General features: G+C 35.6%; 3 protein-coding genes across 3 annotated transcripts; 2 read left to right on the top strand and 1 right to left on the bottom strand.

The window, feature by feature from the left end:
* Positions 1-3,557, top strand: LOC108825135 (uncharacterized). The gene is made up of 5 exons (XM_056994930.1): positions 1-240; positions 1,188-1,482; positions 1,720-1,880; positions 2,317-2,878; positions 2,963-3,557. Exons 1-5 carry the CDS (start codon positions 1-3, stop codon positions 3,547-3,549), a joined length of 1,845 nt encoding a protein of 614 aa, XP_056850910.1. The 3' UTR covers positions 3,550-3,557.
* A 3,319-nt stretch (positions 3,558-6,876) lies between these two features.
* Positions 6,877-10,496, top strand: LOC108823781 (diacylglycerol O-acyltransferase 1). Its single transcript, XM_018597062.2, has 16 exons — positions 6,877-7,538; positions 7,646-7,726; positions 7,812-7,885; positions 7,957-8,032; positions 8,114-8,181; positions 8,271-8,394; positions 8,471-8,548; positions 8,629-8,730; positions 8,834-8,970; positions 9,123-9,204; positions 9,305-9,325; positions 9,419-9,481; positions 9,574-9,621; positions 9,725-9,787; positions 9,889-9,939; positions 10,056-10,496. Exons 1-16 carry the CDS (start codon positions 7,200-7,202, stop codon positions 10,158-10,160), a joined length of 1,512 nt encoding a protein of 503 aa, XP_018452564.2. The 5' UTR covers positions 6,877-7,199; the 3' UTR covers positions 10,161-10,496.
* Positions 10,497-10,667: 171 nt separating this feature from the next.
* On the bottom strand, positions 10,668-13,667 carry LOC108824064 (casein kinase 1-like protein 5). Its single transcript, XM_018597400.2, has 14 exons — positions 13,451-13,667; positions 13,293-13,333; positions 13,118-13,187; positions 12,875-13,023; positions 12,697-12,792; positions 12,543-12,613; positions 12,388-12,449; positions 12,213-12,276; positions 12,054-12,138; positions 11,808-11,934; positions 11,626-11,708; positions 11,489-11,552; positions 11,304-11,392; positions 10,668-11,220 (listed from the first exon to the last, which is right to left on the bottom strand). Exons 1-14 carry the CDS (start codon positions 13,524-13,526, stop codon positions 10,990-10,992), a joined length of 1,308 nt encoding a protein of 435 aa, XP_018452902.1. The 5' UTR covers positions 13,527-13,667; the 3' UTR covers positions 10,668-10,989.
* Between the last annotated feature and the right edge of the window lie 274 nt (positions 13,668-13,941).

Here is a 13,941-nt window from a genome sequence, read left to right on the forward strand (position 1 = left end):
ATGTATCTAATAAGGTTCCTTTCATCCTCTACTCGATGGGTGCTCAAGCTAACTGCCCAAACACCCTATGGTCTTCCACGGCTTTACCATTCTCCGCCTAACTGGCACTCGCCAAACCGGCACGCCAAACCGGCACTCGCCAAACCGGCACTCGCCAAACCGGCATTCGCCAAACCGGCACTCGCCAAACCGGCACGCCAAACCGGCACTCATTCACATTACTACACAAGCTCATGGATTGTAACAAAATTTCATTCACATGACTTTCACTCTTATCACATCATTTTCATTCTCAACACTCAACCGGTTTATCCTTTAATAACCTATCATTTTCTAGGTCCTTTCATCACAATCAACAATCATCAATCATCATACTTTCTTCATAACAACAAAACTCAACAGTTAGATCTAGGTCAACATTAACAAAGGACTAAGCCCAAAGTTATTATACAACATGAGAGGATGTCACAACCGGGTCCTCACCTTAGCCTTTCTCGACGTCGCAGATTCAGATCTAGAAGAAATACACAGCCACACAACCACATATCTGTACTCTCATACTCAAAAGAATATGGGGAACGAGGTTAGTATCAGATCTATCACACCCCGTGCCAAATCTCTAAGAGGGAGAAGAGGACATGAAGATCAAAGGCTTACCGGATAGATCTGAAAAGTGTGAGATTTGGGTCTGGAGAATTCCAAAAATGCCGACCTGGTCTGCTCACAACCACCACCACCACCAGTTCCGATCGACGGCGAGGAAAGAGAGAAAGAGAAGAGAGATCGCGGAGAGAGAGGAGACGAGAGAAGAGACGGCGGCGCAGGAGAGAAAGCTTGACGGCTAGGGCTTCCAGTCTCCGGGAAATCTCTGCAGAGCTTCGCTTCAAGTTTTGTGATGAGACAAAGAGGAGGAGGAGGCTGGCTATTTATAAGAAAGGGAGGAGAAACCCTAGGTTTTTGTCAAATGGGCCGTAGAGAATCCCATTCTCATTAAAACAAAAATAGGCTCGGGATAGGGATGTTACAGAAAAGCTCCGGCCAGAGTGAAGTTGATGTTCTCAAACAAGCACATCATCTTTTTTGATCCATCACAAGAAGAAGTTTACTCTAGAACACGCATGGAGGGAGCTGCGCTATGACCACAAGTGGGGCGACATTACTAATAATGATGACAATAAGAAAAAGAGAGGAAGGATGAGGAAGGTGAGGATTCAGTTCCCTTTGAAGCAAGTGGAAGCAAGCGTCCACCGGGTGTGAAGGCTGCAAAGGCTGCAAAGGCTGCACAGGCTGCAAAGGCGAGTGGAAAGAAGCATGTGGTGCATGAGATCGTCGATGTTGACAAGTATGAGAGTATGTGGACAATCAAACAGCAGGATTTGGCCGCCAAAGAACGGTTGTCTAAGACTCATATGCTTGAGAATCTCCTTGCAAGACAAGATGCCTTAGCTGATTACGAAGAAGTCCTCAAGAAGAAGCTTATCAGTGATTTGTTCTCTAGTTAATGTTTCAATGTCTCCTTGTTTAATATTTCTGTTTTAATGTTTCTGTTTCAATGTTTTAATGTTTCTGTTTCTGTTTTTGTTTCAATGTTTCAATGTCTCCTTTGTTTAATGTTTATGTTTATGTTTTAATGATAATTTGTCTTTGTTTACTGTTTCTGTTTCTGTTTTAATGATAATTTGCCTCTGTTTAATGATAATTTATGTTCTTGTTATGCAGGTGGGAAGTACATAAAGTTCTTGTCTTTTTGTTTCATAAGACAAGTTCACGAGAGGATGAAAAGTAGACATGTAGTTCACAAGACAAGTTCACGAGATATCTTAATGGAGGGATGGAGGGATGGAGGGAGTACAAGTTCACGAGACATGGAGGGAGTACAAGTTCACGAGAGATGGAGGGAGTACATGTAGTTCTTGTCTTTTTCTTTCACGAGATGTATAGTAGACATGTAGTTCTTGGCTTTTTCTTTCACAAGCTGTACATGTTTCACTCTATTATATGATTGTCTTTTTGTCACTGTCTTTTTCATCACTTGTATCTATAAATTCACACTCTAGTTTCATTCTCTCATCACAACTCATCACAAAGCAATTCTCTCATCACAACTCTTGTTTCATTCTCTCATCACACTCTTGTTTCATTTTCTATTCATTCTCTCATCACACTCTTGTTTCATTTTCTATTCATTCTCTCATCACAACTCAAACTATTTTTTTTTTAAGATTCCAAAAAAATGGATGAGTCTTTCGATCAAGCTTTTGATCAGTATTATGATTACCATTTCGATGCAGCATTTGAGAGTTTGAACAATCAAAGAGGTGGTCAAGAAGAAGAAGAAGAAGAAGAACAAGAAGTGGTAAAAAAACAAAGAAAAAAAGAGTAGTTATCGAACGAAATCGCGAAGAAGGCCATCAACGGTTATGGAACGATTATTTCAGTGACACTCCTACATATCAGGAAAATCAATTTCGACGAAGATTTAGAATAAACAAGTCATTGTTCATGCGTATTGTTGACCGCCTCTCCAATGAAGTTCCATACTTTCGTCAAACACAAGACGTTACCGGAAGAAGTGGTCTCTCTACACTTCAGAAGTGTACAGCCGCAATTCGTGTCTTGGCATATGGTTCTGCCTTTGATGCGGTCGACGAATACATCCGGCTCGCTGCAAGCACGGCTCGGTTATGTGTGGAAAATTTTGTGGAAGCAATAATAGATTTGTTCGGCGATCAGTACCTAAGGAGACCAACGCAAGATGATCTTCAGCGTCTACTTCATTTTGGAGAGGTTTGTGGATTTCCCGGTATGATAGGAATCATCGATTGTATGCATTGGGAGTGGAAGAATTGTCCCACCAGTTGGAAAGGACAATTTTCTCGTGGTTCGGGAAAACCCACAATCGTTTTAGAGGCGATTGCTGATTATGATCTCTGGATATGGCATGCGTTCTTTGGACTTCCAGGTACTTTAAATGATATCAATATTCTTGATCGCTCACCTGTTTTCGATGACATCATACATGGCCAAGCTCCACAAGTGAATTTCTCGGTGAACGGAAATCCTTATTCAATGGCTTACTATCTCACCGATGGTATTTATCCTAAATGGGCAACTTTTATCCAATCTATACCACTTCCACAAGGACGGAAAGCAGTTTTATTTGCTAAAACTCAAGAAGCTGTCCGAAAAGATGTCGAACGTGCTTTCGGAGTCTTGCAAGCACGATTTGCCATTGTCAAAAATCCAGCACGTTGTTGGGACATACTCAAGATTGGGAAGATTATGAGAGCATGTATCATACTCCATAATATGATAGTGGAAAACGAACGAGTTGATCGCACTCAATACGCCACTTTGGGTTTCCAACCGGGAGAAGACGGCGAAAGTTCAAGTGCCGATCAGACCTTTTTCATAGATACCCCTCCAAGTATCTCCAATCAAGATAGTGTTATAATAAGTATGCGTGATAAACCAGCGCATCAACGACTAAAACGTGATTTGGTTGAACATATATGGCGTAGATTTGAACGTGATCAACGCAACAACTAAACGTCGATGCTGCTTTTCATAATCTTTATTTTCATGTTTTTATGTTGTTATTTTAAAATATATTTTTAAAGTGTTATGTTTAATTTTGTTTAATTTAATAAAATAATTTTATCTTTAAAACAAAAATTGTTTAATTTTAATTTAATATTTTTTATTGTTAAGAACTTTAATTAAAGAAACTACCTATAAATAAAAATAATTAAGTGTATCTTAATAATATATCTTAGCTTAATGATAATCATTAAAATAACACTAACCCCCACTTAAAATACAAATAAAGTTTCTACCTATAAACATGCTCTTAGGTTCTTGATCCTGAGAAAAGAGTTCAAGATTCCGGTTTCACAAATGTTCTCAGGTGGTTAAGGGAACAGTAGTATTTTTGGTCCGGTTCGGTTTAATATAACTATAGCAAATTATTTGAACCGGTTGGTGGTTCAGTTACTTCAGTAATTGTTTCGAATATGAACTGTTGTCGAATTCAAGGCCATTGGGCCGATTTAGTCTGATCTCGTACACGGTTTAACGAACTTCCTTTTGACTTTCTCTTATTGAGGAGTTCTATTTTCTTAGATAACTGTGAGGAAAAATTATATCAAATACTTTTTTTTGAATTATACAGAAGTATCCTGGCCCTACAGAAGTGGTCCAGACTAGTCACGTGTTGCCACATGTCGGTCTTCTGTCTCTGGCGATGCCGAAATGTTAATTCCCCAGTGGCCGGGATTCGAACCCAGGTGGCTAATTTTATTTGAATTGAGTATATCAAATACTTTATTAGCCAGCCATCAATAAAATGTTCTTCTTACTAATGAATGCTAAATATTTTAATCAACAGCTAATCGTTTTATTACTTGTATATGACTACATGACTTTTTCTGTTGATACTCTTCTTTTAAAAATAGAAGAACACATCAGCATCTATATAAGTCAATTACTAATCTTATCTTCTCCAAAATTATTTTGTTAAGAAGGGATTGAGATTTGTCTATATATCATCAGCTGCTACGAAAATTACAACTGGAAGTAGTATGAAGAATAAGTCACTAGTTACAAGTTTATGCGTAAAGAAAGTTAAGGGGTTTGTAATAATGCTTTTACAAGTTTATGCGTAAAGAGATGTAAAAGGCGAAGGGGAGGTCAAAGGTAGAGATTTGAACACACCACCAATGCATGTCATTGTTTACGCTGACAGTAACAGTATTCTCTGATCCATTGATATGTAGTAATGTTTATAGCTAATTTTAATATTCCTTCTGCCTATAACGGTAAACTTTCAGTAAATTATGGCTTCGAATTCAAATGCGTGATGTAGATCAAACACAGATTAAAACAAACTCAGATCATGCAGAATATTCTTGTTTTGTTTTTATTTTTGAATCTTTATTCAATTTTCTGTTCTTTCTTACCATTTTGTTCATAACTATAGAATTAAAATAATCAATTTTTGTATATATTATTGTATCAACAAAATTTTCATTTAACATTTTAAAATATAAAAATGCATAATATTGTACATGTAAGAACAACAAAATATGTTTGATATTTTATTGATATTTAGTAATTATAAATAAACTATAACATTTTATAATTATATGCAGTTAAAATATGAATTATCAAATATGAATGTATATCCACAAATTTGTTAAACTAGTTTATATGAAAATGTTAACTACTTTTTGAATATATAATACACGATTTATTGGTCACATGTTTTAAAAGGATACAAAAATAACATGTTTAACGTACTGAAAATAAATTATAAAAAATCATAAATATACAAACGAAATATATATTATTTTATAATCATATTTATAGAAGATAATACACTTTACATATTGTTTTTTATAAATAAATTCATTTAAAAATAAATTGTTACAAAGTATGAGAAATGAATATATCAAATCATACTCTTAAAGTGATTTGTGTTTGGTTTCAAAGTGAATGAATTTATTGAAATAATCTATACAATTGAAAGGGAAAAATAAGCTTATCTTATTGGCTCTCTGCATTTCAATAATTTATTGAAATAATCTATACAATTAATAGGAAAAAATAAATTTACCTTATTACCTTAATTAATTAAACAAAAAATAAAAATGTATGCATGTGTTATAATACATAGTATTCAACTATTACCAGCATAATTTATATTTAACTATTTTTATTAGTATTTTATAAAGGAGCCTAAAATTAATTAAATAAAATATAAAAAATGCATGCTTATGTCATAATATATTTGTAGAGAATGAGTAAAATGTTTACTGAATATTATTGAATACAAATTCTAACTTATTATAAACATATTAATCTTGTATAAATCATTGAAGAAACTAATTAAAAATGTATCTTAATTTTTGAATTTTTATTGTGTGTATATATATATATATATATGAGTCAACTTGAGAAAATATAAAAATAATTAAACACAAAATAAAGATAATACATGTATTTTATATACAATTCAAAAAATAAAATATGAAATGGATGTATATGTTATAATATACTTTTAGATAATAAATGGAATTTTAACTTATTTATAATCAAAATTTTAGATAATAGACTGTGTCACAAAAAGGAAATAGGCTTACTACACTATCCTTTGACCAAAAAGAAAGACCTTCTGCGTGTATTCATGATAAATCTTTAGTTATACAAACACCATGTAATATTTTATTAATAGCGAAAGTTATGTAAAATATATTTAATAATTTGATCAAACTAAAATTATTAAAATATTTAATTTTTGTCAATTCAAATATGATATAAATTTTTAAAATGTAAATTAAATTATTTATATATTTTATATAGTATACAAATTAATTTCAATGATATTAATATATATATATAGATGAATATATATCAAATGAAACTTCATGCTTATATGATTTATTATTATTGTATTCTGCTAAAACAAAAATTTAAATTATTATTCACAATTTAAAAGTTTATATATATATATATATATATATATATATATTTAAAATGATAAGATATCAAAATACATATGATTAAAATAATTCAAAGATTTTATATATTATTACTATTAATAAAATACATTTAATAAAAATTTCAAATGATGGTGCAAAATTTTTAAAAATTTAAAAAATCATGATTTCTATTTTCATAGATAAGATAATTGAATAACATAAAAATTAGCAAATTGTGGTATTTTTAAATTTGGGCAATTTCGTGGCAATGTATGAATATTGTCTTCTCACAACACGGTTAAGCAAAAACTAGAAAAGAAAGAATAAATAGAAAAGATAAATTATGTAGGTAAGCCCAAAAAATCCTATAAATAAGAGAAATATCTCCCACCAGTATTCGTGGTCATCTTCCTCCTCTCTCTCTCTCGTGAATCTTTTTTTTCTCCGCTTCCAAAAATAAAAAAAAAGTTTGATTCTCTCTTTGCAGGAAAGAGACAGACTCACGATAAACCGATTAATCAGCAATTTTTCTAATTTTCAACAATCTTTTCAGAAAAATTAAAACTTTTTTCTTTTGTGGGCTTTCCCATTAGATTCTGATTCTCTCTCGACTGCAAAATCATTTTGACCGTTTTCCTCTGCATGCTCTTCGCTTTTCTCTGTCTCGCCTCCTCCTTCCTTCCTCTTTTCGCTTTCTAGAACCTAACCGCCTTTTGAAAAATGGCGATTTTGGATTCTGGAAGTGTCACGATGGCGACGGAGAACGGTGTTGCGGATCTCGATAGGCTTCGTCGTCGTAAATCGAGATCGGATTCCTCCAACGGACTTGATACTTCCCCGTCAGACGATGCTGGAGCTCCGTCCGACGTGAGAGATCGGATTAATTCCGCTGCCGCCGAGGACGCTCAGGGAACAGCGAATTTAGCTGGAGGTAACGGCGGAGATACCGAAAATAGGGAATCCGGAAACGCAGATGGGAGGTTCACGTATCGGCCTTCGGTGCCAGCTCATCGGAGGACGAGGGAGAGTCCACTCAGCTCTGACGCTATCTTCAAACAAGTAATCACCTCTGTTTTCGATATATCCTTCTTCTTCTTTGACTTTTGCTCTCCTCTCTCTCTCTCTCGGCATCTTATAATATATTTGAGTTTGAATAAATGGGGCAGAGCCATGCAGGATTGTTCAACCTCTGTGTAGTTGTTCTTGTTGCTGTTAACAGTCGACTCATCATCGAAAACCTCATGAAGGTATAAGTCAAGTAAAGTTACTTTCTTCTTTCTCTTGAAACTTATGAGACACCTCACCTTTACTGTTTCCTTTCATTTCCTGTAGTACGGTTGGTTGATCAGAACTGATTTCTGGTTTAGCTCTACATCCCTCCGAGACTGGCCGCTTTTCATGTGTTGGTACAAAATGCTATTATTACATTCTTATACATATAGCAATTCAGATTCTTATAAAGTTTGGTATGTGGCAGTCTTTCACTTTCAATCTTTCCTTTGGCTGCCTTCACCGTCGAGAAATTGGTTCTTCAGAAACTCATATCTGAACCTGTGAGTAAAAACTACTACTGTCTATTCATTATTGAGAACAAAATTTGTATCCTGAATGAGTTATAACTTTCTTTCCTCAAGGTTGCCATCATTCTTCATGTTGTTATAACCTTGACCGAGGTCTTGTATCCAGTCTACGTCACCCTAAGGTGAGAATTTTAAGCTACGGTGTTGCTGGTGTGATGCTCTTTTCTTTTAAAGTTTAGTTGGCTTACTCTATGATCTTGAATATGGACAGGTGTGATTCCGCTTTCTTATCAGGTGTCACGTTGATGCTCCTCACTTGCATTGTGTGGCTGAAGTTGGTTTCTTATGCTCATACTAGCTATGACATAAGAACCCTTGCTAATTCAGCTGATACGGTAAAAGAAGTAATATAAATGTTAGCCAGTTGCATTGTGTGTTACTAGTTTGACCAGACACTGTTGTAAACTTTAGGTCGATCCGGAAGTCTCCTACTATGTCAGTTTGAAGAGCTTGGCGTATTTCATGGTTGCTCCTACATTGTGTTATCAGGTAATGAGATACTTCTTTTGCTAGTGGCATACACTTGTAAAAGTTTCTTTTCTAAACCTTGCGTTTTTTGCTTTTCCCAGCCAAGTTATCCACGTTCTCCATGTATACGAAAGGGTTGGGTGGCTCGTCAATTTGCAAAACTTGTCATATTCACTGGACTCATGGGATTTATAATAGAACAAGTGCGTTTTCATCATCTTTTTTTTTCTTCCTCGTGAGAATCTACACTTCTGCATTGTCAACTAACCGCTGGACTTCATCTTCTTTTTGTTACTTCTGTGGCAGTATATAAATCCTATTGTAAGGAACTCAAAGCATCCTTTGCAAGGGGATCTTCTATATGCTATTGAAAGAGTGTTGAAGCTTTCAGTCCCAAATCTATACGTGTGGCTCTGCATGTTCTACTGCTTCTTCCACCTTTGGTATGTATGCCGTGATCCTTTCTCCAAAGATGAACAACAGAAAAAGGATATATCTCATGAAGAAATTGATAACATTAGTTTTCTCACACAGTTTTGAGATGTAATTTCAGTTTCTGATCACAAATCTCTTTGCATTGTGTTCTTGTCCACAGGTTAAACATATTGGCAGAGCTACTCTGCTTTGGGGACCGTGAGTTCTACAAAGATTGGTGGAATGCAAAAAGCGTAGGAGATGTGAGTTGTCATTAACCTTTTGTTACTAAAGAACATTGACGTTTTATGTTGTCACACATGACTAACCAAATTTCATGTATTCACTTTCTTCCTTTGTCAGTATTGGAGAATGTGGAATATGGTATGGCTCTCTTCCTAAAACATCGTCGTCTTCTTTTCTATACGAAACAGAAGCAGAAAGCTAACGGAGAGCTTTTTGTTTTTGTTTTAACAGCCGGTTCATAAATGGATGGTTCGACATGTTTACTTTCCGTGCCTGCGCATAAAGATACCAAAAGTGAGTGTGTATATGTAGATTAGTGATTTGAGATGATCGAGATTGTTTTCTGTGTTTCATAGCTTTAACCATCCACTCATTTTTGGTTCCAGGTACCCGCCATTATCATTGCTTTCTTAGTCTCTGCAGTCTTCCATGAGGTTAATATACCTTACACTGTCTACAGACACACTAGTGAAAGAAAGGCTAATATACAAACACTGTTCTGACTTACTGTCTCTTGTTTACAAATTTTCCTTGCAGCTGTGCATCGCTGTTCCTTGCCGTCTCTTTAATCTATGGGCTTTCATAGGAATTATGTTTCAGGTTAAAAACAGTTAATAAAACTTTTGCCGACAAGTTTCACAAACGACCTGGAAGTTTCTTTTGGTTTTTTATTTTCTGACCACCCATTGGGTTTTGCGTAGGTGCCTTTGGTCTTTGTCACAAACTATTTACAAGAAAGGTTTGGCTCCATGGTATGCTCTCTAAACCCGATAAATAGAACTCTTTTTTAAGATGATAGCCACTTGCATGTTTAATGTGTTGTTGAAACTTTTTTAAAAGTTACTCTGTTTTGGAATGGGATGATTAGGTGGGAAACATGATCTTCTGGTTCAGCTTCTGCATTTTCGGACAACCGATGTGTGTGCTTCTTTATTACCATGACCTGATGAACCGCAAAGGATCCATGTCCTAAAGAAAATCCTTTGAGGACTTTTTTACGCCACAGAAAAAATGGTCAATTGGAAAGATGGAGTTTTGTATCCTTTTGGAGCGTTAAAAATGACTTCAGAGAGACGAATCCTTTTGAGTTCTTGTTTCTCTTTGTCTCTGTCACTCACTGGATCTTCGATTTCTCCTCTTTTAACAAGCCCATGAAGAAAAGTAGACTGAGATATTGGACTCTGTTATGCTGTAAAGAAAATTTCATTCGTATATGTTTATAACAATCTTTGACGGTTACCCAAAATACCGAGAAAAAATAATAATAAGCCTTTGAATGTAAATGCATTTTATTCATGATGATTCAACATTTCAAATTCAGGATAAAGAAATATAATAAAATAATAAATTCAAACAAAAAATAATAATAATAGATAATTACTAGTATTAATTTATGTTGATAAACTATTTTACTCATAAACTTTCGTTGAATATGCTGTTTTAGTCGCAGTGTTAATCAACCATTATAATTGACAAATAGTAGACCTAAACTGACTTTAAAGTTTTTATTTAGCAAAAACACTTTTTCCACAAAATGGGTTTTTAACTTTTGAAATAATTATCAGAGATAAGGAACTTAAAATACTTCGGTTTGTTTTATCTATACAATGGAGAAGACCAATGAACCATATAATTTAAGCACTTTGGTATAAATAAATCTCTATCCCTCCCTTATATCAAATCTCTAACTTCAAAGCCTTTCTTCAGAAGAATCATAGACTACCTTCAAATCCTCAAGAAGGGGTGAGGGTGAAGCAATCAACAAAAGTGAATACTGGTTGTCTTAAAGCTTCATCTACGAATCAGTCTGAGAGCTTTGCTTTGGTTTCCAAACGAGGAGTAGTATCGTCTCCATTTGATTCTGCAGTCTCATCCCCTGCATTGCTATTGATCCGCAAGCCATCAATGCCTTTGAGTGCAGATTCATAGTTTGCATTGTCACTCCCGCCACTGAACGGTTCACGACTACTTGAGTCCACGACTCTTCTTGATGATGATCCTTCTGACTGAACCAAGTGAAACGATCCAGGTGCCTGAAACCATTGGATCACAGAATCAATTGTCCCGGTTTGCAAAAATGTACATGAGAAAGAAAAAAAGAATTAACAAAACTAACCAGCTTGTCCTTTGCAACTGCAGATTCGTTTACGTTCTTGGTCTTCTGCTTCAGGTTAAAATCCAGATTCGTTCTCTGATTTGGTAAATCTATATATATGGCATACAAATGTGCTCAGAGTATATAAACAGCTACGTGCCTGCATTTGCTCGAGAGAATGATAAAAGCACAAATAAACATATTACCTGGACGTTTCTCAACATTGCTAACTGAGGTGTTTAATCCAGAGCTAGTCCCAACACCAACATCCTGACAAAAGAAGCATCAAATAATATGTCACTATCATGAATGGGATCAAACATCAGGTCTATGGAAACTGTACATTGGCACGAGGGGAAGGGTTTCCAGATTGTGATTGTTGATACTTGAGAACTGTCCAGTCAAACACAAAATCAAACTGAAAACCTGGGAATAAACAAAAAAAACACACAAAATAGTTAAGTGTCAGCATTCAGCAGAAGCTTATTATGAGTTTAATAGCCGGAGAGAGGAAATGAATTAAACCTTCACGAATGAAAAGGTTGCGGAAGAGTCTCTTCAAATAAGCATAGTCTGGCTTATCATCAAACCTAAGTGAGCGGCAGTAATGAAAGTAGGATGCAAACTCTGTTGGATGACCTCTGCATAACGTCTGAAAATAACACGGACTCAAAGTTACATTTCTATCTATATAATCAACCTTCTCTACTTCATCATTATTTCCTTCGTACATAGACTCATATAAGTTTCTGAGAGTGCACAAGAACTTACTTCGATGGAAGTAGAAACCTTCTTTTCACTAATCTTGTCGTATTTCTGTTTCTTGTTCCCAGCTTTCAATCCCTGCCATGGGAGACTACAAGAAAATAGGATAAGAGATGGATTGATATACAAGAAAGAGGATACAGAGAAAGATTGAGTGACTCTCACCTTCCCATGAGGAAGTACATAAGGATATAACCAAGTGACTCTATATCATCTCTCCTACTTTGCTCTACCAAGTATAGAATGTAGAGATGGACATAAGATTAGAATGACGTGAAAGAGAGGCAAAGATTTGCAACTATAAGGAGAGTTTATAGAAAGAAAAAGAAGTGGAGTATACCGATGCCTAGGTGAGTGTTCAAGCTGGCATACCTCGGAGTCCCAATCAGACTTTTATTCTCCCTGAATGAATAACAACAAACTCACTCTCAGAAAAAACACTAAATCTAACGCCCAATGAACAGAATCTCTCTGATAATGAAAAACTGTGTTTACCTGTATGGGATATGTCGATGGGTTGAGCTGTCTCTGTATTTCTTAGCCAAGCCAAAGTCTATGATGTAGACCTATAATAGAAGAGAGAAGAACAAAGTCATACACACTTGTGAAAATCACAAAACCGAAGTTGTTAATGGAGAAGAAAGAGAACCTGATTTGAGCGCCTTCCTAAACCCATGAGAAAGTTATCAGGCTTTATATCACGGTGAAGATAGGATTTAGAATGGATGAACTCGAGACGGTTTATCTGACACAAGAAGCAAAACAAGTTAATCCATCAGTGAAAGTTGTAATAACAATTGCAATACAGTGTACAAAGCAAGAGATACCATTTGATCAGCAAGCATGAGAACAGTCTTCAAAGAAAACTTGCGGTTGCAATAGCCAAAGAGATCCTCAAGGCTAGGACCAAGCAAATCCATGACTAAGACATTGTAGTCACCCTCAACACCAAACCACTTAATGTTTGGAATCCCAGCTGGGCATTAAAAACGCAAAAAAGAAAATGAACAAAACTAATAATAAACTGTAAAAAGAAGAAGAAGAAGACAGGAAACGAGGGGTTATCATACTTCCACCGTGAACAACCCTATATATCCTGGACTCATATGACAGTTGCGGATGCGCAGTCTTCGCACTTTCCTGCAAACAATATTAAAAAAAAAAAGAATCAACTTTGAACAAGGAAAAAAAAAGGGTAAAGTTGGAGTCTTTTTGTAACTTGGAGGAGAGATTGAAAAGACTCACAAGCTTAATAGCGACTTCTTCGTTAGTCTGAACATCAGTTCCTGTAACCACCAACAAGAGTCATCAGAGATTCAACATACCTAATTGACGCCTAGTCTAGTCACACATGAATGAAAGAAAAAGTAGAAGAGTGAGAGAGTGAGAGAGGAAGAAGGAACCGAGGTAAATCTCTCCGAAAGAGCCGCTCCCGATTTTGCGGCCAAGTCGGAACTTATTCCCAATACGAGACTCCATCTTCCCGAGAGAGAGAGAGAGAGGAACTAGGGTTTCACGTACGGAGAATCGAGAGTAGTTGACAGGGGGGACTAATTGGGAGTGAGAGAGAGAATGGAATGGAGTTTTGGTTAAGGAAGCAAAGCAACGAAGACGAAGAAAACCTTTGCGTGTGGTTTGACTCTTTTCTCAATTCTCTCTTTGTCGAGCCGGTTCGATTCATTTCGGTTCGGTTTGATTTCACCTTAGGTTTAGGCATTCATTCAAGCGTTTTCTGTCAGTCAGACTTCGTGGGGGTTATTGGATTATGTACTTTAATGGATTTAGAAATCTTTCCTGCAGTTTGAAATCCTTGGTAAATCCAATGATTTTAATATCAGACAATTAGATTTTAAAATAAATCAGATGAACTTCAAAATCAAATCAATGGATTATT

The sequence above is a fragment of the Raphanus sativus genome, chromosome 9, assembly GCF_000801105.2.
Source record: "Raphanus sativus cultivar WK10039 chromosome 9, ASM80110v3, whole genome shotgun sequence".
In the NCBI taxonomy this organism is placed as follows: Eukaryota; Viridiplantae; Streptophyta; class Magnoliopsida; order Brassicales; family Brassicaceae; genus Raphanus; species Raphanus sativus.

Bases quoted from the DNA above. Each gene is read 5' to 3' on its own strand.
- LOC108825135 (XM_056994930.1), top strand. From the start codon at position 1: ATGTATCTAATAAGGTTCCTTTCATCCTCTACTCGATGGGTGCTCAAG. The intron at 241-1,187 runs GTAACAAAATTT...TAAGAAAAAGAG, and splicing joins ACTACACAAGCTCATGGATT to AGGAAGGATGAGGAAGGTGA. The intron at 2,879-2,962 runs GTGGTTCGGGAA...TTGGACTTCCAG, and splicing joins TTGGAAAGGACAATTTTCTC to GTACTTTAAATGATATCAAT.
- LOC108823781 (XM_018597062.2), top strand. From the start codon at position 7,200: ATGGCGATTTTGGATTCTGGAAGTGTCACGATGGCGACGGAGAACGGT. The intron at 9,326-9,418 runs GTATGGCTCTCT...TTGTTTTAACAG, and splicing joins ATTGGAGAATGTGGAATATG to CCGGTTCATAAATGGATGGT. The intron at 9,622-9,724 runs GTTAATATACCT...TTTTCCTTGCAG, and splicing joins TCTCTGCAGTCTTCCATGAG to CTGTGCATCGCTGTTCCTTG.
- LOC108824064 (XM_018597400.2), bottom strand. From the start codon at position 13,526: ATGGAGTCTCGTATTGGGAATAAGTTCCGACTTGGCCGCAAAATCGGG. The intron at 12,614-12,696 runs GTTCTCTTTCTT...CTTCTATTATAG, and splicing joins TAGGAAGGCGCTCAAATCAG to GTCTACATCATAGACTTTGG. The intron at 12,277-12,387 runs GTATACTCCACT...TATACTTGGTAG, and splicing joins GAACACTCACCTAGGCATCG to AGCAAAGTAGGAGAGATGAT.